This window comes from Balaenoptera acutorostrata, chromosome 4 (genome assembly GCF_949987535.1).
Source record: "Balaenoptera acutorostrata chromosome 4, mBalAcu1.1, whole genome shotgun sequence".
NCBI lineage: Eukaryota > Metazoa > Chordata > Mammalia > Artiodactyla > Balaenopteridae > Balaenoptera > Balaenoptera acutorostrata.
Genome location: NC_080067.1, coordinates 98,878,402 through 98,901,799, shown reverse-complemented (window position 1 = coordinate 98,901,799; position 23,398 = coordinate 98,878,402). Strand labels below are relative to the sequence as shown.

Sequence of the window (23,398 nt, the reverse complement as noted above, 5' to 3'; positions counted from 1 at the left end):
TTGATTGTCTTTTTTCTTAATAATTTGTCAGAATTCTTTATAATTGAAGGGAATATACTGGCCCTCTGTCAAATATATGTGTTGCAAATACTTTCATTCTGTTTATGGGGTTTGGTGATTTTTTGTTTGCTTGTTTGTTTTAATAAAACCAAATGTCTCAACTTCTTCCTTTATTATTTTTGCTTTCTTTCTTTACGACACTGTGTAAGAAATTCTTTTCTTTCCTAATATCGTGAAGATATTAACCAATGTAATCTTCCAAAAGCTTTAGGCTATTGTTTTTCACATTTAGTTCTTTGGTTTACTCACTCAAGTTCCAATATGCTCTTTTGCACAGAAGAGTAAGGGTGGAGTTAAAACTGGCAGATGGACATTTCAAATAATCATGGGTGTGCCCATGGGCATTTGTATTTCATATGAGTACCATCATTAATGTGTACTGAGAGGGAAAAAAAAAAGGTTGCGAACAATAGGTTGAAGACATTGTTTCCAGAAGTTCCTTTAGTGTGACTTAATAGGAATAAATAATAAACTCTGCTGTTAGACACACTCCTAGATACTCAGGTACAGACCAGGCTAGATCTGCTTTATCAGTGTGGAAAAGACATGGAGTTCTTACTCTGTTTCTAACTTGTGTTTGGCAAGATAGACATGCCTCCAACTGTGTGACATGGTTGCCAAAGAACCTAATGAGATCTCGGTCATCATCAAGAATAGAATGTACAGACCACGTGAGATAATTATCTCCCCTGTAATTTGTATTAGTTAGACAATAATTAGGCTATTGCATATCTTTCTGGTGCAGCTCTTGAAGAGGTACATAGGTAAACTAGACGTCATCGTGAGCAGTCCATTGGTGATGGTGTGAGAAATCACTACAGATGAACAGCACTTGAAGGAATTGGAAAATCTTAGCTTAAAACGGAGAAGATGTAGCTAGGCTATAAAAACTGTCTTAGAAACTTTAAAAAAAATTTTATAAAAGAGAAGTCACATGTCTTATTTCAGGCTACTACAACAAAATATCGTAGACTGCGTGACTTAAACAACAGATGTTTATTTTTCACAATTCCAGAGGCTGGAAAGCCCAAGCCCAAGGTGCCAGTAGATTTGGTTCTTGGTGAGGGCTCTCTCCCTGGTTTGCAATGACTGCCATTTTGCTGTATGTTCACATGTCCTTTCCTCAGTGCATGCTCATGGAGAGAGAGTTCTCTTGTCTCTTGCTCTCCTTTTTAGGGCACTAATCCATCATGAGAGAACCACTCTCCTGACCTCATCTACATTTAATTACCTCCCAAAAGCCTTATCTCCAAATACCATCACATTAAGAGTTAGGGCTTCAACATATGAATTTGGGGGAAGTAGGATACAAACATTCAGAGCATAGCAGCACATTCCTACTCCATGTTTCTCTAAGTAAACACTGGGGACCAATGGGTGGAAGCTATTAGGGAGCAGGTTTGGGCTGATTAAAAAGGATCTTTACAGGAGGTGGGCAGTGGATCTTCAAAAAGAACTGATTGACTCAAGAAAGTAGTGATCTCTTTCCCAACACTGTTGGCATTGAAATGGAATCTGGAAGGCCATTTATCAAGGATATTACTAGGAATAGCTAATATTTATTAGTGGTTACTACTGGCAAGGATTTATTCGATGCACTGTTCCACATATTCTATTTAATACAGTGGCCCTGGGAGATGAAATCTATTTTGTCATCATTCTTAAATGAAGGGCCTGAAGCTTAGAGAGGTTAAGTAATTTCCCCAAAGTCACATAATTCATGAAAGGCAGAAAGGACATCTGTCTTGTGTCCAGAGACTGAGTTTTCACTCACACTGCTTCTCACATGTCAATACTGTAGAAAGCTTTGGTTCACCAGAAGAGAAGCTGTACTATGTGGTCTTGAAATTCTACTACTTGATTCTAACAAAATAAAAATGTATTACCTACGAAGCATAAACCAGTATGGAAAGTAGACACCAGAGGGAATGGGAAAAAGGGTAGGTAAAATTTAATGAGGGAGGAAGAGCCCTGGAAAGATCCTAAGTAAAAGGCACTGGTCCAGGAAATATATTTTCCTGGCTGAGTGTAGGCAAAGGGCATTTCCTGTGTGTTGTGCACATGTGAGAGGAAGATGAAGGGAGAGTAGGACAGCAAAGACATAAGACATACAAAAAACTTTCCCAGCCATAGCAGAGGCATCATCTGGACATCAGAAGTGAGGTTCCAAACACCACATTTTGTTGATAGTCAGAAAGAACTAAGACAAACAAATAAGGGATATCATCTTCACATCAAGTGTCCAGAGACCTGAAGCGAGCTTCCTTTCATTATTCTTCTTGTAGATAATTAATTAGCACCCCTCCCTTACAAAAAAGCAGTGGCAGATAGATGCTAGTTAGATTTACATGGACTATTTTCAAGCCTTCATTCATTCATGCATGTGGGCATTCATTTAACAGATATTTTTTGAGTGCCTCCTATTTGCTAGGCACTTTTCTTGGCCACTGAGGATCCAGCAGAAAAAGAGTAGTCACCATCTCACCCTGCAAAATAATTACCTGTCTCCACTGAGTGTATTGTCTGGAGCAGAAAACCACATGCAAAAAACAAGATGAATATGTAAATATAAGGTGTGTTAAAGAGTCAGAAGTGCTAAGGAGAAAAACAAAGCAAAGAAAAAGAATAGGAAGTGAGCACATATGGAGAACTGTTGAAGTTTTTGATCAGATTTTAACTGCTTATTCAAACTAAAAAGGAGAGAGGGAAAATGCTCAAGAAAAGAGGATGTGTTGAGGTCCAGTGTGGGTTTTAAGTTCATGTTTATGAATCACAAGTACTGTGAAAGATTTCATGGCAAAGTGAAAAGGGCATTGAGAAAATCATTTCCCTTCTTTTATCTTCATTTCCTTATCTTTAAAATGGGACTCCTAACATTAGCCATCTAGGCCACATGATGCAGGCATGTGTATGTCTCAAATGAACGTGGTCTTCAAAATGTAAAACAATATATACATGACTTCCCTTCTCTTATCCTCATTTCCTCATCGTTCAAATGGAATCCTAATATTAGCCCTATAGGCCACATAAGGTGTGTGTATGTCTCAAATGAATGTGGCCTTCAAAATGTAAAACAATATATTGTATGACTTTACTACAAAAAAGTTATTTATATTTTTGAGAATCCCCTCCTCATCTCTGAATATATAGAGAGATAGATATACTGACACACACACACAAATACACACATGTACACACATACACACAAATACACACAGAGAGAGGGAGGGGAGGGGGGAGAAGTTTTTGCAGAGAATGAGAAGGATACACACATACACACACACATGTTGTATCCAACCCATCTCATATTGCATGTAATTCATCTACTACAAATATTCAGACAAGGAATAAGCAAATCCGGGGGACTCTGAGGCTCCCAGGAACCTCTCAGCAGAACAAGAGCGGCACATTCCTCTTCCACTCAGTTCTCCTTGGATTACTGAACACTCTTTTCAGAGCTTTTTTAATCACCACCTGAAAAGCTGGTTTCCTTCCTCCATCCAAGATACTCAACAAAATGGAACTTGTCAACTGTGTTTATGGTAATAAATCTCCTTTCCAGCATTTCTCCTGACATTCTAATGCCTTCCTGAACATAATAGAAATGTCATTTTCCACCTGAATTCATCTTCTCCAAGCTACCTTATATTTCTGCAAATCCAAGTTTCAACAAGTTTGATTTCATTCCTTCTATAGTATTTTATTTGCTTTAACCAAGCTAAAAATCCCAACTGCAATCCCCCGCTCTCCTCTAATTGCTTGAGTGGGGATTATGTTTTATTGGCTGACTGTATAATGTAGATACATTTTGAAAGCTGAACTGTTCCTTTTTCTTGAGTGACAGAGAATTAAATGCTCTTTCAGATATTGCCCAAGGATTTCTTATGATTTTTTTTCCTGCCTCAATTCAATAACTTCCTATGTGTCAATTATGCCCAGATCAGCATTCTCACCTAAATATAAAGCAGTCCCCCAAAACTCCTAAAACCTGAGCGGGGCTTTCACTTCCTGCAACCAACTCAGCTGTACTGTCAGCTGTTTCACAATCCTGTCTTGGGCTTCCAGAGGAGAATTCAAGTAGTAGCCTTCCAGAAGTCAAACATTCTTCCTTGGTAAGGAATTCCTTCCAGTAAAAGTAGTTGTATTTAATCTGAGTAGGGTCAGGTGTTGATTTAAGTGCAATCATCATTTCTAAACATTTTATGGAATATAGAGTCATTTAAAATGAAAGTTTATGGGGGAGTGGAGCTACTAAGATTTTACCTGGGAAAATCTTGGACTTCTTTTTGCCAGTGATAATGACAAGACAGAGGCACGCACTTGCTTATCTTGTTTAACATATTTGTGGCCTTTGTTCCTCTATGTATATCAGTCCATCCACTTCCCGGAAACGGTGGATTAGCGGCTTCTGACCCAGGAGGCAGGCTGAGGCCCTTCATCTCGAGGAACAGAATCCCCGGACGATTGCAGCGGACCACACCTTGACCGTGATCTCTTCTGTGCGAGGCTGCAACCACGCGATCCGACCCTGGCGAGTGGCGATGCCCCAGCCGGTTGGGGCAGCTGAGCACGAGCACGTCCGCGGCCAGGGCGCCGCCAGCCGGGCTCTCTCGAGTCCCGAGTCAGGAGCCAAGAACCACGCACGGTGTCTGTCCCGAGGGATGTAGACAGGACAGTCCTCGGCCATGGAAATCAGTTTCTGCTCAGAAAGACAGTGGTTTGCTAAAGAGGAAGAGCGGGGGTTCCCCTTGGGACCCTGCCAACTCTCCCGGAGTGTCAGCGGGCCCTCCTCCCAGCCGCGGGTTCGAGGACGTAGGCGTGGGGAGGGAGGGGAGCAGGTGACAGCCGAGCAGAGGAGCGGTGGGACCAGAGGGAAGCGGAGGGAAGAAGCGGGAGGGGAGGAGAGAAAACGAGAAGGAGGGAGAACTGGATCTGCTTCCTGGCCTGTGAGATCTCAGGACCAAACCCAACTCGGGTCTGGAGAATGGAAACCACGGCCAGCTGCTGGGGGTCCGGCAGGACGCGGCGGTGGACAGCAAAGGCGAACCTTCGCGCGCGGGCTCTGAGCCTGAAGGAAGGACTCGGTCGGAAGAAGGGAAGAGGAAGAGAAGACGAAATCACGCCTCTTTGTTTCTGTTTTTATTTCTGTTTTTGCTTGTGTGTTTTCTCTACCGAGCGCAAAAGGGAATCAGCCGCTTCTCTGGTCTGGGGAGCATCGAACATTTGATGAAAACAAGAGCATTTTTTTCTTCTTTGAAATAAATTCAACAGCACTGCTTCTCTCTTCACCACCTCGGTTTTTCTTCTTCCCCAGTTTATTTTTCTGGTATACCATTCCCACAGCATCTCTGGTCTAATTACCAGGTGTCTTTGGGACTAATCGAACGAACTTGTCTCGGTTTCTACGTCCTGTGTATCAGGGTTTCTTTCGATTTTTGTTTTTGTTTTCATCTGTGTAAATGCCTCCAGAGCTTACTATTCCGCTAAGCTGGACTTCCACTCTCTATGTTCCAGTCCTTTCTAGTCCTGGGGTTTCATTATGAAGTGAGCTCTGTCCCTCCCTACCCGCTTCCTTGCAGGAACACATTTTCATTCTAAGCTCCTTGCATTCCAACCCCTCGCTGCGTTGCTGTTTTGCCCTCAGGCTCTCAGAGCACATCAAAGGAGTTTGCTTTGACTGCCCTTACCACCCAAGTGGTGCCTACTGGTGGGGCTGCTCCCTAGACTGGGAATCCTCACCATTTAACTCCTTAAAAAAAAAAAGACTGTTTCAGTTCTTGACGATAACAATAATAGAAATGCTTAGACAGGCTCTGAAAAGCTGTTCTCTGCACGCCCAACACAGTACTTCCTTTCTCCCTCTCCTACCATCCTTTTTCTCCACTCCTCTCCCTCTCTATCAGCACCTCAGTTGTTGGCATCTCAAAAATTAATTCAACATCGTGGACTTAGATATGAGAAAAGAGCCGGTATCTGTCATTTTAGCTGCACTGTAAAGTAGCACAACCATTCATTCTACAAACACGCACTGAGTACTTACTAGATGCCAGACTCTGGGAACTGGTCCAGGGACTGAAAAGATAAATGACGTGTTTTTTTTCCCATCACTTTCTCGCCCTCTCCTGCCGTCCTATCTCCTCTGTCATCTCCATCAACGTTGAGAGTTACTGAGTTACTGAGCCCTTAATTTATGCCAGGCATATGGGTAGGAGCTCTAACATGCATTTTTCTCTTTTAATTATTGTAAGGACCCTGATAATGGAACATTCTATTTTATAGGTGAGAAAACGGGCGATTAAAGAAGCTGAATAGCTTTCTCAAGCTCATTCATCTAGTATGTGTTGGTGCAGGGGTTTATAAACCAGACGGTCTGGCTCCAGACTTGCGGCACCTCTCTAGTAAGTCACTGTTCCAGTGGAGGAGCCAGACTTGTAAACAGATAAATATAATTCAAAGAGGTAAGTGCTAGCACTGTGGAAATACAGAGACAGCATGACTAACACTGCCTAGGGGAATCAGGAAAGGCTTTTTAAAAGACAACTTGACATGTGATGTGGGTCTTGAAATATGAGTAGGAGTATCCCAGGAAAACAAAGGGATAGATGTAGCAGGTGCATTTCAGGCTGAGGGAAACATATATGTAATGACACAAGTTGAGAAAGACTGCCAGGGTATGTTTAGGAAACAGTGAGTTCAACCTGATTGAAGCATAGTATTCATGAGAGAGGGTTGTGAAATGAAACTAAGGTGGGCAAATATGATACTGGGATGAGAATGTCAAGGACTTCAGAGATCTTGCTAGGAAGATTAGCTTTCATTTGTAGGTAAAATGACTCCAGCAGAGATTTTAAAGAAAGGGAGTGACATAATCAAATTTCTGTGTATGTGTGTCTGTCTGTCTGTCTAAGATGATCTCAGGGAAGTCTGGAGAAAGTAGCTTAGAGCCATCCAGGTGATGGGAGACTGGTTGGAAACTTGCTGTACAGGTGATGGGGACCTGGGCTAGGAGTATTGAGACTGGCAAGGAGAGATTTTGTTCACCAAAGAAAATTGGCATTAGGACTTTATCTGTTTCTAGAATAAAGGGCTTTAGGCACAAAGAATTTTATTCAAAATAAAAAAAGGCTTCTTGAGAGAGCACCAAATTAGCCCTCTTACTTTTATAGATATAGTTAAAGTCTATGAAGCTTTGGAAGATTAAACGACACAACCAACTAGTGGAAGAATGATAATAGCCACTTTTTATTAAGAGAAGACTGTCCACTCATTTAGCATCCTTTAATACAAGCAACCCTCCTAAACTATGAAGCTAAGTACAAAGCTACTCTTTTGTCCATTTAACAGATAAGGAAGCTGAGGTCAGTAACTTGATGAAGTCTGCACAAATAATTAGAGGCAGAACTGGGATTCAAAACTAGAGATATTTGATCCAGGATTTCTTACAGTTTTGTATGCTGCGTTCTGCCATTAGGCATCCTTACGCTTAATCTAGTGCTCTCAGGCATCATTGGCCACACATTTTCGACTATTTGATTGCCTTCTGTATGAATATGCACTGAAGTAGCATTTATTGTGGACTCACTATCCACCAAACACACGAGGCAAGATACTCTGATGATCCTTTTTAAAACTGGAGGTTTTATGGTAAAAGAAAGAGCAAATACAAATGACATCAGCATACAGCCAGAAACATAGCTAATCAAAACTATGAATGGAATACACATGAAGGATCAAGGGCTATTGAAAAAGTAGCTACTTTTATTCAGCACTTTCCTGTGCCAGGGGCTTCACATGTATTATTTTACTTAAGAAAACTGATGTAGACAGGTGAAATAACTTGCTCAGTGTCACATAAATACTAGATCAATGAGCCAGAACTCAAGCTCCAGTTTATCTGACACCAAACTCAGACCTGTAAACACTATTAGAGTGGTTAGTGAAGAAAGAAGTCAGTTCCATGGACAGTATGGTATGCTAGTAGTTTAAGAAGCAGGTCTCAAAAACAAAACCAAAAACAGTCTGGATTTGTACTGTTTGCCAATTTCCGATTCCCACAGTGTGCAAATAATTCCACAATGGCAACTTCAAGCTGCCAGCGTGACATCACTGAAGGCGGCATCTAGAAGCGATGGGCACAAGCAGCTCTGGAGAGCCTGAAGCCTACAGCTGTACCACAGAGGAGGAGATGCTCGGGCAGTGTGTTAGAGGAGAAGTGAGAAAGATTTGGGGTAATTCTTGGAGAAAGAAGGAGTAATGCATGAAGGCTGGAATGGGGATTAGTTGAGTTACATCCAAAGAAGGTAGATAGATTGAGCTAATTGTAGTTGGATCAAGTAGAAAGTGTGATTGAGGATTGGCTGGGGACAGCTTCTTGCTTTAAATCACCATTCCTGAAGGGTGGCAATTTGCTTGAAAATAAAAGATCAAAATGTTGACTTATTTCATCCAAAACTTTCTACAGGCACTTGTCTTAATCACTGCTAAAATCACTGTGTACTTAAAAGACTGAAATTGGAGCTAGATGAATTAAAAAGATTGGCCAATATGAATTTCTGGCTATGTATCTACTTTTCTCTTTCTTTATGTAAGGACAACAGCAGACTGATGAAGGTGATAAATTGATGGAAAATGAGCTTTAGCAAACATATGGACAATAAAGTTGAAAAGAGTTACTCAGTGCTCACTTTCAAAAGAATTCCTGAGGAAATACGTGCTTGTTTGGAAGACTCTCTGAATGTACCTTATATTGACCTGTATTCAGGGGAAATAAACATATTTGCAAATACTTTAGAATATTTATTTTGTCACTTTATTTCACATCCTTCTAAGCACAGAACAACACTAATGCTTCCTTCCTTCCCCACAGAATCAGAGAGTGCATAGGACAGTGAGGAGAATAAACATTAGCAAGTACCTGCAAATAATGCCTGTTTTCCCTTTGTGCCAATAGTCTAGCCCTTTCAAAGAAGCAAGGACGAAAATAAGATTAGATTTCCTATGTTGCAGAATATTTCTATTTTTCCCCTCCATAATCAAAGCTCTTGTTGTACACAATCTGGACAGAAAGCATATTGGTCCTAAGAACCAATTAAAAAATAACATAAAGGAAATGAAATGGATGTCTACTGTTTTTGTCTGCTCCTTGGGGAATGGCACCCATCTCTGTGATTCTGAGGTACTGTCAAGCATGATGCCCACCTGCCCTCTGGCTGCAGGGGTGGACGTATGACTCAGGCCTGGCCAGTCATGGTCCTGGATCTTTGTCCATCTCAAGAGATGGACAAAGCCAATCATACCTTTTCTAAGAGTGAGAGGCTATCTCTAGGATTTCAACCTCTGTGGATATAGCCTTAGGTCTGAAGGTATCTTTTTGGTCAAAGGTAGGTTTGAAGGTACCTTTTTGGTATGAAGGAAGTTGGGCTGCAGTAGAGAAACTGAGAAAACAGTCCAAGACAAGCAAAGGCATGTAGAGCTGGAATATGGAAAAAAGGACAAAGAGCCTTGACAACTTTGCTCAAATGCTTTGATTGTGATATGCCTAAAAATATACATACTTTGGGGATTCCCAATCATTTAAACCAGTAAGTAAATCATTTAAACCCTCTTCTTTTCTTTTCTTTCTTTCTTTTTTTTTTTTGGTTAAACTCTTTGGACTGGGCTTTTGTCACTTTCAGCTGAAAGTATCCTGACCATTACAAAAACTTTAGTAAAAATTTCCTGACTTGATGACAAACTCCGGTCGGCTGACTGAGATTATGAAAATAATGTCTTTCTAGCTAAAAAAAAAAAAACCCCAGCAGAGTAAAGGGGGTGGGGAAATACCAAGAACTAAATTCCCTTTTGGGCCTATATTCTAAGATATGCTTATTTAATTTTGTGTTTTCCTAACCTATGATTCATCTCTCTTTAAACGTCTCTTTCTTTCATTGGCACACAGGCCACAATACTTTCATTTCTCCTTTCATAAATTATCACGGCTTTATTATTTGACTCAAAATGCTGAGCTTTCACTGAATAGGCAAAAGACAAGGTACTAAGTTGAGAGGAAAAGAAAGGAGAAGGAAATGCTGATCATTTTAGAACTGGAAGGACAAATCAGCACTAGAAAAAAGGTCTTCACATCTTAAGTTTCATGGCAGGAATTTGAGTGGATGGTGAAAAATCACCTCAAGATAGAGTAACTTGGGAGTTTTTCTTAGACTTTCTGAGAAGATCCCAGAAGATGAAGTGAGGATAGATGATGACTCAGTTGCTGGTGTGGAAGAAAGACCTGAGTAACCAAGGCTCACCTTCTCAGTCAGGCTAAATGAGTATGATTCCCCCTCTAGTCACACTTCTCAAGCTACCCTTTGACATGTCTTTGCCTTTAAAGGTTGAATTCAGAGTTCATTTAATCCTGAACTCAAGATTTGTCTCAGCCCTGAAAAAAACCTGAGAAATAACCATGGACCTTGCCCTCTTTTGAAATGTCCTTGAGTCTAGGAAAAATAATCCAGAGTTATGCTCTTTGGGGATTCTCTTCTAACTTGATATGTTAACAACACATGGACAGTATGCTTCACTCTATAACTTGGATGTCATTCTTTATAAAAAGACAAATCATTTTCCTTAAGAGATGTATCAATTAACTGGTTTTAACAGAATTTCAAAACTGGAAGCAATAGCCAAAAATAATTTAATCTACTTCCCTGCTGGCTCTAACACATCACAGATTCTGGTGATTTCAATGAAAGCATATACATGTTTATAAATCTTTTTGTGCACTGGATTTTATAGCTGTTTTTAAATGTATTGTGTTTTCTCATAAGTTTTTCACCTTGAGGTACAATTATTAAGTAAATTTCTTGCCCTTACAAAGAAAAGTAAACACATTAAACACCTCCATGTAATGTTAAAATGTTGGACATCAAATTAAATTAAATATTTGTCCTATAGCACTGTTAGCTGAATAGGTTATGAATCATCTATGTTTGTGGAATACATTGCTTTGAATTATAATTTTGCCAAATCCACCAGAAAAGAACAAAGTATAAAGAACATTTAGGCTTAAAGTCCTGAATACTGAACCATCTCTGTAGACTTTGCAATATTGATACTGCATCCATAATCATGCCTTAGAGAAATATTATACAGAACACTATTCAGAATGTCTGTTCTGAAAAGAGTTTGGGCAAATATACTGTATTTAAAATTGATTAATAATGTCTTATATGCATCCAAAATTTTTTATTATTCTGAGAATTTGACTAAAAATTTACAGTGTCTTGTGTATTTACTCTACCAGAAAGTGGTCCATTTTCATTTAAGCAAGAGTGGTAGCCATACCTGTGTAAATTTTGGTTAAGACTTCTGGATCCTGGGACCTCAATTACCTCATCTGTCATATGGTACTGACTTGGTGGGTTTTCTAATTATGCTAAAAAGCTTTGAAGTGTCTAAAGGGGGAAGTGAAACTTCAGGCTATTTATCAAACTTCGGTCAAAGCAGCCCCACCTGTATCAGTTTATTAATTACCTTGCACTATAATTTATTATTCATCAAGTATTCATGATTGATGAACTCATTGGTCAAGTAGTATTATGTGCCTACTAATGTGTCTGTCTATTCTAGGCATATAGCAGAGAGTAAAACAGACACACATTTCTGCCCTCATTGAGCTTTCAATCTATTATGCTATACGGGGATAGAATTGACAGAGAAAAAAATGAAACACAAAAGGGAGATAAGGAGTATTGGGGATGGGGGTTGAAAATTTAAATAGTTGTTCATGGAAAGCTTCAGTGAGAAGGTAATTTTGCGCAAGTACCTTGAAAGAGGTGATAGAGTAAGCTACACTAATAACTGGGTTAAAGAATTCCGAGGATTAGAATCAGCAAGTGCAAAGACCCTGATGTGGGAATATGGTAGGTATATTTAGGAATAATGAGGAGACCAGTATGGTTTGAATGGGTCAAAGAGGGGGAAATAGGAAATTTGACTTCAGAGTGAGCCTACATTAGAAGAAAAAGATTTGTATTTAAATAAAGATTGAAAACTCTTCATCTAAATTATTGTAAGGCCCTAAGAAACATTAAAATTATAAGATTCTGTCATATATTACATAATCAATGAGACTTCATTCAGTGTTATTCATCTTTTTTTTTTTGCTAATTAACATCACTCCTTAGGGATTATGCATTTACGTAAGAATTCCTTCTTAATACTTTCCTGTAAACTCTTGCAACTATCTTGCTTATTTTAAGGAAAACTAGTATAGATAACCTGGGCTTAGTTAATACTTCATTTTGGTTTTCCAGAAGTCCATTAAATCCATGGTGATCTGTTTTAGGAAATCAAAAATACATTGTTTTCAACTTCTATAGTCATTACATGTCCACTTCAAATTCCTGAATGAAATTATCATAGATCAGAATGGCTAGCAGATATATGACAAAGCAGGTAGAGATAACTCTGGAGAACTTTTTGAGGGGTAATCAAGTTGAAACTTCTTTTGAGGTATCAAACATTTGAATAACTATGCTCTGAATCACTTTTACTTACCCAAAACTGAAAGAACCGTATATTTCAGTTAAAAGTTGAAAACATACAGAGAACTCTAAGGAGAAACTCTCAAGTTGTAGGAGGAACTTAGACTGTTATAATTTTTGAGTAAATTTTATGCACCTACCGAAAGCACTAATGAATTATAAGTGTTTAATACACTAAGAGTTTTGGGCATCTATTTTATAGTTATGGTGTATGTTTTACGGTCAAAGGGCTTAGCTAGATTTTTTGTCCATTCCTCATGTCTAAGACAGGAAGGAAAACGACTAAGTGGATTTCTACTTCGACTGAAATAGCTATGAATTTCTTTTTGTACCCAGACATTGAGCGAGCTACAGTCTGAAATAAGAACATAATGTTTACCATAGGCTTTGAAAGTTTTTGCTCTCCTGAGCTCCAGTGATACAGCTTTATTAGCTGATGTTATTGAAGATGTGATTGCAAAATTTTATTCAAACCATGACTGATATTACTATTAATCAAAATTAAAAAATAAAGTTCAAGGGAATATTTCTTAGGAGGACAGATACCCATCTGTTCCCCAGGGCATATGTAGAGTCATTTTAGGAATCATTGACTTAAAAACCTTAGGGTCCAGAAATAAAACAGAGCTTTATCTTATACCTGTGTAATCCCTGTGACTCTTTCAATAGTTATATCTTCTTAGACTTAATATAAATGCCACTTAGCCATCTATTTCAATTTTCTCATTAGTGCATTAGTCAAGGCCCTTGCCCATTCCCTTCCTGGTCACTCGAAACCTTTACTAGTCAGGATTCTATTCTCCTGTGGCTCTGTTTTCTTCTCACTGATGGCAAATAGTTTTTTTTCACTCTCTTCTTCCTGTAGATTAGGTTTCCTCAGTTTATATTTCAAAGTTTTTCACTATGGTGACCAGGTCTTGACTCATTCTCTTTGCCTTCCCTAAACCTTAGTTCTGCCTAGTTGTGATATTTTATGTTACACTAAGAAATTTAATATTTGGTCTTGACTCCATCCCTGGCAAGAGCTCCTAAAACCCTTGGAATTTCCTAAGTGAGTAGAGTGGTAACGTAACGGTACGTTTTGCTGTGTTAATGAGGTGACTTTGGAAAGCCCCTAGGTCACCTAAGGATGGGGCCTGGTTGCCAGGAGATCCAATCTGACCCTGTAATTAGAGGGTGAAACTTTTAGTCCCACCTCTGGACCTCCTGGGAGAGGAGTGGGGCTGGAGATTGAGTTCAATCACCAATGACCTTGAATGTAATCAACAGTGCCTATGTAATGAAGCCTCCATAAAGACTTGAAAGGGCTATGCTCCAAGAGCTTCCCGGTTGGTAAACACGTGGTTATTTGGGGAGAGTGGCATGCTCAGAGAGCATGGATGCTCTGCTTTCCTTCCCACAGACCTTGCCCTAGGTATCTCTTCTATCTGGTTGACGCTATAACCAGGCTGACACTGTGAGAATTGAGTTGAATTGTAGAACATCAACCTAGTGTCCAAGAATTGCTTTGGTGGTATGCAAAAAAAAAACCCCACATGTTGGAACTGGTACCAGAATCATACTAGTCCAATCGTTGAAGGCTCAGTGGAAACAGCTTTCATCTCCTTATTTCATTCTCCCTGTTAAGTTTGTTTCAGGGTCTATGTTCTATAAAAAACTTTCTCACTATTTATCATTCATACGTAAATACTTAGAGTACCCAATGTATTTGCAAAGCATTGGCTAGAAATGTGTAATCATTGATGGAGAGGTGGGGTTGGGGAGAAAGTGAGTCAGATTTGTTGCATACTCTTGAATTGCATACATGTTTTGTTCAAAAACTAGGAAGGCACACAAAACACTATGATAAATGTGGTAAGGAACAAATGTCACCAGCCTCCAAAGCTATCTTTGGGAAATTTCATCTCCAGTGGGAAATTGTTTACATTGATCAGAAGAAAAAAATCACCTCAACTCTTCAAATGCTCACATGCCCCACCTAGCTATGTTGCTACATACTGATGGAGTAGTACAGATGGGGCAAAGATTCCTGGCCTGAGCCTCTGGGATCCTGAGATCTGACCTCAACGGATTCTAAGCAGGAAATCTGCCTACTGTGCTGTCACTGCTTTGAGCATACTGTCCTGACTGATGATGAATTCTTTTATACTGGAGATGCAAAATGCTTCTCATGTTTCAGGTAACAAGAAATACGTATTCCTCTGGCTGAACATTATTCATTTTCCTTGCAATAAGCAGTCCCCATTATGATGCTCTGAGGCATGATTAAACTGGTAAATATCATTGGAATACTACATTTTCTTGGTTGTAACAAAAGCAATTGTGGTCCAGATGCAGCTGGAAAAGCTCTTCCTGTTAAGAACTAGGTAAGGTGGATCCAACCCCCCATTCCCTAGATCTTGAAGGACAAAGTCTCTCTCTACTACATTATTTTGTGGAGCTTACATCTCAAGTTTATTTCCAATTCTGAGCTCTTACTTATGCTAAATTACTAGAAATGGTCTTGTCATCATCTCATATGCACTGTATCTGTCTCATGCAGATAGGGTGCACTGCCTTATTAATTTCCTCAAGGACAATGTATTTGAGAGTAGGAGGCTTTATTAAGGTTTTAGGAATTTATGTTTCAATCAAGCCCCCCTCAACCAAAAAGAAAGTCATACATTTATTTTTGCACATATCTGATAAGTGAAGTGGATCGTGATGAGCAAGTAGATAGAAATGAAGCTCTAATATCAAAGTGCCTTTGGTAGAATGGTGGCATTACTATTACTATTACTATGAATCACGAATCACTGTGTGAACTTGGAAAAGTTACTTCATATCTCTGGGCTTCAGTTTCTTCATGAGTAAAATGAAGATAATATTAACATCTCCCTCGCAGGATTTTTTTGGAGGGGGGATTATTCCACTAATTCATATAAATTGCTTAGAATAACCTAACAAATAGTAAGTGTTCAATAACTGTCATTAACTAATTATTTATAATGTATTTAAAGGTCTTCCACCATTTCAATTTATAATTGTATGGCTTAGTCTTTGTCCCTTCTTTTCTCAGCATCCCTGTCTTTACTCCCCTGCCAAATTCTTATTTTTATTATTTTGCAATTCCTCATTTTATTTTTATTATGTTAGTTAATATAGAGTAGTTTCACCATCACTTTGTGACCTTAGCTATATAAGACTAATAGCTTTTGGAGTTACTGCTCCAAGCTGCTTGTTAAGGCATTTTCCTACACTAGGACAAATTCCTCTCTAAAAGGAATTCTGGACCAACTGACTGTACTACATACAATCATACCTGTCATAAATGTGGGTAAGTATAATGTACTTAATTTATAGAATGTATTTTGATCCAACTTAGCTGCACCCCTTTGAAGGTGGTACTCTGATGTGTCATCATACTTATCATACTTTGATTATAAGAGACTGACTTTTGGGGTTTCCCTGGTGGCGCAGTGGTTGAGAATCTGCCTGCCAATACAGGGACACGGGTTCGAGCCCCGGTCTGGGAAGATCCCACATGCCGCGGAGCAACTAGGCCCGTGAGCCACACTACTGAGCCTGCGCATCTGGAGCCTGTGCTCCGCAACAAGAGAGGCCGCGATAGTGAGAGGCTCGCGCACCGCGATGAGGAGTGGCCCCCGCTTGCCACAACTAGAGAAAGCCCTCGCACGAAATGAAGACCCAACACAGACAAAAATTTAAAAAAAATTTTAAAAAAAGAGACTGACTTTTGCTCAAGGTCACTCGCTTGTGTGGAACAGGGGTTTTAACTAGACTCTGATTGCTCCCCAAAGCCCACACTCCTTCTACTGTATCTAGCCAGTTATTTGTGTGATCTCATTTAATCATCACAACAATCTCAAGAGGCTAGCACTCTTGCTATCACTTTTTACAAGTAAGGAAACTGAGGCTTAGAGGGGTTGAGTTCACCAAGATCATGCCCCTGGGAATGTCAAAGCCCAAATCAGACAGTCTGCCTTTGCAGATCAACTTTTAAACAATTATGCTGTATTAACTCCCACCCCAAGATAAAGGTGGTCAGATAGACAGAGGGTGGGTTGGGAGGGATCCAGGTTAAATATATAGTTAGGATGATTTGTTCGAGTAAGAGCTACTTAGAGCTGCTGTTAAAGGGGAAACAATTCCCTAAAGGAATTCTACAGGATCCCATAGGAATGTTAGCAATTCAGCCATACTTAGCTCATGGAATACTGAATTAAAAGGCATTTGCCTCATAGCATTAGCCTTCTTTTAGGTTCGTAAGATGCAAATGAAATGCTAATGTTAAAACCAAAAGGGAGAAACTACTTATTCTGAGAGGAAAAATATAAGAGCTCTACTCTAGAGTACTGTGAATGTAATGTAAAGAGAACCGGGAGGACAAGACTGGCACGCTTTCGATAAAAATCACAGCGGAAGATGGAGCTTAATAGTTTCGAGCAGAAAAAGAGAAAGAATTCAAAGGCGTGTGTGGGCGCGCGCGCGCGCTCCCGCTTGTTTTCTTATTTCTCCTGCCACCAACTTCCCTCATCCCCATCTAGCTGGTGACTCAAGTCTTCTGATGAAAGCGAGGTATGTGACGATTACTAGTTGGCATTCTCTGCTGGAGCCTAGTCTCACACAGGGGTGTCCCTGTGATGCACGGAAGGCTATTTAATGCCCCGGCGAAGTGGTTCTGGGACCAAGATTTTATGATGCTTCTTGGATGAGACTTGTGATCCCACATCCCTGATTTAGAGCCACTTAGGGCTCCGACAGCTCCACTCCGGTGTTCTAGAGGGAAATATTCCTTCATGCTCTCTGCCAGATCTGAAAGCGACACAGTTTCCCGACGTTCCGCCTGGGAGGTAGTTCAATCTTTAGAAATTGCCAGAGAAGCCTGTCCATCTGCTGGGATGCCTGGCTTTCTGGAACGGACAAGGAGAAGCTTGGCTTTTAATCTGAGTAATTTGAGGATTTCTGTTTGTAACTTAAAATCGCCTCTTAATTCAAAATAAGAGAGACACTCGCTCTGGCTTTTGTAGACATTGGGAAAATCCGTGTAACGAAGTATGATCTAGAAATTCCTGATTTAATTTCCCCCGGGAAAGAGTGAATATTTTCTGTTTGCTAGTGGGCAGTCGACTCAAGTAATCTGCCTGCAAAACAAGGTGCGTGCGAGAAGGGCACGTGGCGGGAGTAGGGGGAAGGAATCAGCCTAGTGAGTTACCCCCTCCCGCAGCGCCCCCCCCCCTCGCCAACCAGTAGCTGTTCCTGTTAACTCCCAGGAGGCAAGTTCCCACCTTTGCCACCTCCTCCAGCCCCTTCCTCCCTCCTTCGCTCTCGCCCTTGGACCCGAAGTGCGAGTCCCCGGCGAGGTTCCGACCCCCACCTCCCTGCCCCACTACTCTCTTTATAGGAGAAGGAGGCTGCGATATCACGGCCGAAAAATCCCTGAGGAGTTGAGCCAGTGGATAGGCGTCTGGGGGCAAGAAAAGGGCAGTTTGAACCGTGGCGAAGCTGCGTGGGCAGCGTGAAGTGAGAATCCGTAGGACGAGGGCAAAGATAACGCCACAGGGAAGTGGCAGTCCTGGGGGCCCACCCAGGAGCGCGCAGCTCTTGGGCGGGCTCCCTATTGGCGGGCGTGGCCCCGGGGCGGAGCCACTAGAAAGCCCCGCCCACTTGGTCTCCGGGACTTGGCGAGCTTGACAACCCAGTGGAGTTCCTGAGGCGGACTTGGTCTCGGACTCGGTCCTGCAGCGCCTCTAGGCTGCAGATCCAGCTCCTGCCACCTGTGCTTGGCTCCACGTCCCGAGAAGCTGGGAGGAGAGAGGAGAGAGGGAGGAGGCGAAGGGAGGAGGAAAGCGGCAGCTTACACACGCCTTCCAGTCCCTCCACTCAGAGCAGCCCAGAGACCGCTGCGGGCGCCGCTGCTATCGCTGCCACCGCCGCTACCACCTGAGGAGACCGCCTGGACCTGTCGCCCCACTGTTGCCCCTCCCGGCAATTCTTTCCTAGCACCAGGCTTTTTATGCGCACTGCCACTACCATTATTATTATTATTTCAAGAGAAGGAAAATAACAGACCAGCTAAAAAGAACCACGTATACCTTTCCGAATTACTCAAGTGTCTCCCGGGAAGAGAGGGTCGCCGGTCCCGGGAGGAGCAGCCGAAGGGGCCAAGGGCGGGTGTTGAAGGGGAGACAGGAGGAGTTGGGGCACTGCGTGGTGGAAAGTTGCGGGCGGCGGAGACCCGAAGGTGCAGCGCCACAGCCCAGGGGGCGGTGTGTCTGGGACAAGCCGCTGCCCGCTGCGTCCGGACCCGCGAGCGCGCGGGCAGCGCGGGGCCGGGGAGGACGCCCCCTCCTGCGGCGCGGACTCTGTCGGTGGTCCCCGAGGAGGAGGAGGAATATGGCATCGAAGGCGGCCTCCTCCTGCCGTCTGGTCTTCTGCCTCTTGATCTCCGCTGCTGTCCTTCGGCCAGGTAAGAGCAGGGGGCCTCAGAGCAGCCCCAGGCCGACCTGGGCCGGGGGGCAGTTTCCTAGGTCCCCGGCCCGGGGCCTCGCACCCCCGGCGGAGGTAAGGGGACGGCGGTGCGGGCACAGAGCTGGCCCTGGGTACCCTCACCTGTGTCGCATATTTGGACTCGACCGGTTGGCTCAAGTTGGGGCAGCGACTGGGGGGACTGGATAAATCTCCAGGAAGTTTGGGTGCGGCCGGGGTCGGGGCTCCGCGGGGCCCACGGGCAAGATTCATCTGGCCCTCTCCCCTTCCCCCCCTGCGGCTCCAGCCTGGGCGGCGAGCTCTCGCCCTCTGACAACCCCTCCAGTCTCTGGATATCAAAGTCCACGTCACTGCGCTCTGGGCAGTTTTCCTTTCGCTTAGCTCTTGGAGGCAATAGCTCGCACTTTTTCGTGATAAATCCCCTGGTAACTTCCCGTGGTGAGAGGCGAGGCGGGGATGGGAGGGGGAGGGGTAGAGGAGGAAGGGAGGACTTCAATCACTCGCTTTAAAAAACCTCCTAAAGCTCCGACCGTGGTTTGGACGCCGTCTCCCCCATTGTCTGGGTGCGGGGTGAGAGTAGGGGTGATGGCGGGCAAAGAACGCAGCCTGGTCTGGAATTCGCAGCCAGGTTTGTGAGCCCTTCGTGAGGGGGTTGTGGATTGTTCAGGACCTGTGACCTAACCTCAGTTCTCAGTTCTGTATTGAGCCTCATAAGAAAAAATAAAAGGCAAAAGCCCCAACAATTAATATATCTCGCCCGGGAATCTCTTGCCTTGCCCTTAGGGACGTCCCCTGGCACTGTCATCCTGAGACCCGCCGGGTGGCTGATGTGAGTTGACCCTCACAGGGCATTCTGCGTGCTCGCCGTCGCTTGACAGAGCAGCAGGTTAATTTTTCGCTAGACTTGAAGATTTGGGGGGAAATTTTTTTTCTCCCTTTTAAGTTTTGATCTCTAGACCCTCGTAGACAATTGCAAATAAAACTCCTACTTCTTGTTATTTCGGCTTCTGTTTGTACTCTTGCCCCTTTCTTCAGTTTTTATCAAAGAAAAACTCACTTCCTTTTCGCGTCTTTAATTTCTGCACATCCCTTCAGTTGTTGGCATGCTGAGGTCAAAGAAGAGGTTTGAAAGCCTCTGGAGCTCTCCCAGAAAGAGCGGGGGGGGGGAGTGGGGCTCGGGGTTAGAGCCTGCAGATCCCTAGTGTTTGTGAACTGCCGCCGCGGTGTGTGTTGGTGGTGGTGTACGCGCGAGGTGCGTGCCCCCTCCCGTTCTGATCTCATGTTTAAAGTTCCATTTCGAGTCGAGGTAATGAGCTCACCTGCTGTTTTGAGGCCAGAGCAAGAGGCGTCTGTGACAGATCAACGGCTCTGGGGCTGGGACTGTGAATCGAGAGTCGAACCGGATTTAAAGCAGGTGGGGGGGGGGTGAGAACCCCCGGGGAGGTGGGAAGGAGAGACCCTCTTGGCTTTGGCACTGCACGTATTTCACTTTTTCCTGATCCCAGGGTCTGGTGTGGGAAGGAGGGGCACTCACTCTGGAGCCGAGGGAAGAGAGGAGGGAGGATGAGGGTTCCGTAGTTTGTTCAGTGCGAAGGTCCACACGCCCACAGTCCCACAGTTGGTTTTCGGTTTAACCCCCTCGCCACTTGGAGAGCGTAGTCTCACTTACACCACCACGCTCGGACCACAGGCGCACGCCCAGTTTCCTTTTCCGTGCCGGAATTTATTTTCAGTTGGGCCACCTCAGAGGACAGGTTTTTCCGCACATGTAACTGCTAAAAAGGGAGAGGTTCCTCTTTCAGATCTTCGCGGCGATTCTTTTGACGCAGCAAGCTCGCGCGTTTCTAGCCGGCACCCGGCTGCGCGCTTTCAGCCAGCGGGGCGGGCTCTCTCGCCGTCGCCCACCCGCTGCTGATCTGCGGGTCAGGAGACTCAGACCCTCAGATCAGCGGTTTCCTTGAAATTACCCGGCTGGCAAATGCGCCAGATTTTCGGTGCGGCGTCAGTGTGTTTTAAAAGAAAGAATTATGGCACTAAAAGCGCCACGTCCAGACTCAGGATGCAAGTCCTGGACGGCAAGTGCCTCTCCTTCAGAGGCTTCTGCACCGCTGAGCCCGGGCGTGAGGGGATGCAGCACCAATAGCTGGCTTAGGCAAAGGGACTAACTGGCCCGCCTGCAGCCCTTCATTTCCGGAGCGGTTTTGATAGTGTGTCCAGACCTAGAGAACAAAAACTAGAGTTTGTGAAACTGCCTCTGCAGGTCTGTTGGTCTGTAGTCGCTACGTAGCCATGGATATATTTTAGGCATGGCATGTTACCTGTTTTGAAGGCAGGAGGAGAATTATCTATGAACCACGGAAACTGAATTCGGAGATGAAGGCAACGAAGTATGTGCTCAGCATCCGAGGGAGCAAGAATTTTATTATTCTCGTAGAAAGAGCGTCAGCCTGTGGTAACATTTTGTATTGCTTTAAAAAAAGGCTTTCCTTGATTATTTACAAGGAGATGGGGGCCCTGAACTGTTTCTTCTCTTGGGTCATCTGTGTGCACCCCCTCTGGAATGTTTCTTAATTGCTCACTGATAAAAAGTTCATTCCAAGTCGTAAACACACTTAAAGCTTTTTTTTCAGTAGGATATCATGTTTGGAATGTATCCGTTTATCTCAATAGGCCTTGGGAAGAGCATCAATTCAGATAATGTCCATTCAGACTAACTGATGTGGGACTATTAAAATTTATAATTTCAAAACTGCAAACTGCTTAGTAGGCAGTAAAACTGCTTTTTCTTTGATGATTTATTTAATCCAATAGCAATTTATGATTTAATGGGGCACTATTTTCAGTAGACTGCTTTCCTAGGTTTGTTTTGGGACCACTTACCTTCAGGCACTTGAGCAAGTCATTTCACCATTTTGGGTTTCAGTATTCTCATGTGTAAGGAAAAGGGTGGACCAAGGATCTGCTCTCTGAGAGCTTTGCCAGCTCAACCATTTGTTTCTAATGACCTGGGGTAAAAAACCCATTTAGGCAAGGCAGAGTCATTTTCCAACTGTATTTTTCTAATGCTTTCAGACAGCCTGGACAGACACGATTCATATAAGTTGTATTACTAGAAAAATGTCAGTGGCTCCCAATTGCTAGTTTTCCGTCTTTTTTCCTACTTTTATAAACTCGTATCTTGTGATTATTCCTCCAAGCCTGAATAAGGCTATTAAAAAAATGTATACTGGAGAGAATTAGTCTCCCATTCTCCTGGGAAAAGAGACCCCAACAGTCAGAAAGGGCTTTAGGTCGTAAAAAAAAAACAAAACCCATTTATGCAACCCATCCCTTCTGGAAGACTGGCTCTATTTAAACTTTATATATAGTTCCTAGAATAAAATGTAAGTGATGGTTGATGCTAATATGTTTATGTGACAAAGCCTTATATGTACACCCTAAAAAGGCTCCTAAACAAAGAAGTTGATTTGCTCCATGGTTGTAAGTACAATGCAGAAGGAAATAGAAAATAATAATGCCTTCCCATTGTTTTCAAATCTATAGAAATCCAAAATATTTTCATGACTAGATTCCAAACTTTTTCTGACTTTTTAGAAAATTCAAACTAGCGTATCTTTTTAAATAGAAATTTAGAAGAAAATGCTTGTCTACTGTGGACTTATTAAAAAGAAGAAAATCAGTAAAAACCTACTTTAAGACTCCTAAGTGTCAACAAAAAATTCTTTATAATGGAGTCAGTAGTCATGTGTTCAGTTTTTAGCTGTGCTGCATAAGAATGTTGTAAACTTGGGGGAAGTTATTTTTCTACTCCTTTTTATTTCCCATCTGTAAAATTATCTCCCTATGTAGTACATTGTTCTGATTTTGGTGAGATTAGTGACTCCCTTGCTCAGTATTTTGAATTTTTCAAGTAAAACATGCTATATTAAGACTTTTATTATATTCTTAATAGAATAACACTCTTTAATTTATTCCACTTAATTATCACTTTGACCATTTTATTAAAAGCAGGCAAAAATGTTTCTTTTTTTTTTTTCTCCCTCAAGTTTTCATGACACTAAATATAGGCCTTTGTAAAACTGAGCACTAAGCTGTCAGCATTACTGAGTGTAAGATGGCAGCTTTTTGTCATATAGTATTTTAAATACTTTATAATCACCTTGTTTTATATTCCCAAACACACCTCTTTTTGTTCTGGCCATCTATTTCACATAAAACATCATCAAAGAGTTCTAGCTCTCTGATACATGCAACATGTTATCCCAAATACGCAGGAGAGCAACATAGGTACAGCTCTGATAAAAGAGTATCTCTGTGCCTGT

The 23,398-nt window shown here is 42.4% G+C and overlaps 1 protein-coding gene across 3 annotated transcripts in view; it reads left to right on the top strand.

The window, feature by feature from the left end:
* Window positions 1-18,927: 18,927 nt before the first annotated feature.
* ALCAM (activated leukocyte cell adhesion molecule) overlaps window positions 18,928-23,398 on the top strand; it is a 198,340-nt gene continuing 193,869 nt past the window's right edge. For 2 of the 3 annotated variants that reach the window (XM_007187157.2, XM_007187156.3), the window contains exon 1: window positions 18,928-19,056. In XM_007187157.2, coding sequence (XP_007187219.1) covers window positions 18,984-19,056 — 73 coding nt within the window. In that variant the 5' untranslated portion in view covers window positions 18,928-18,983. Of the gene's footprint in view, window positions 19,057-20,434; window positions 20,491-23,398 lie in introns of those variants that run through there. The other variant, XM_007187158.2, reaches the window with a different exon arrangement.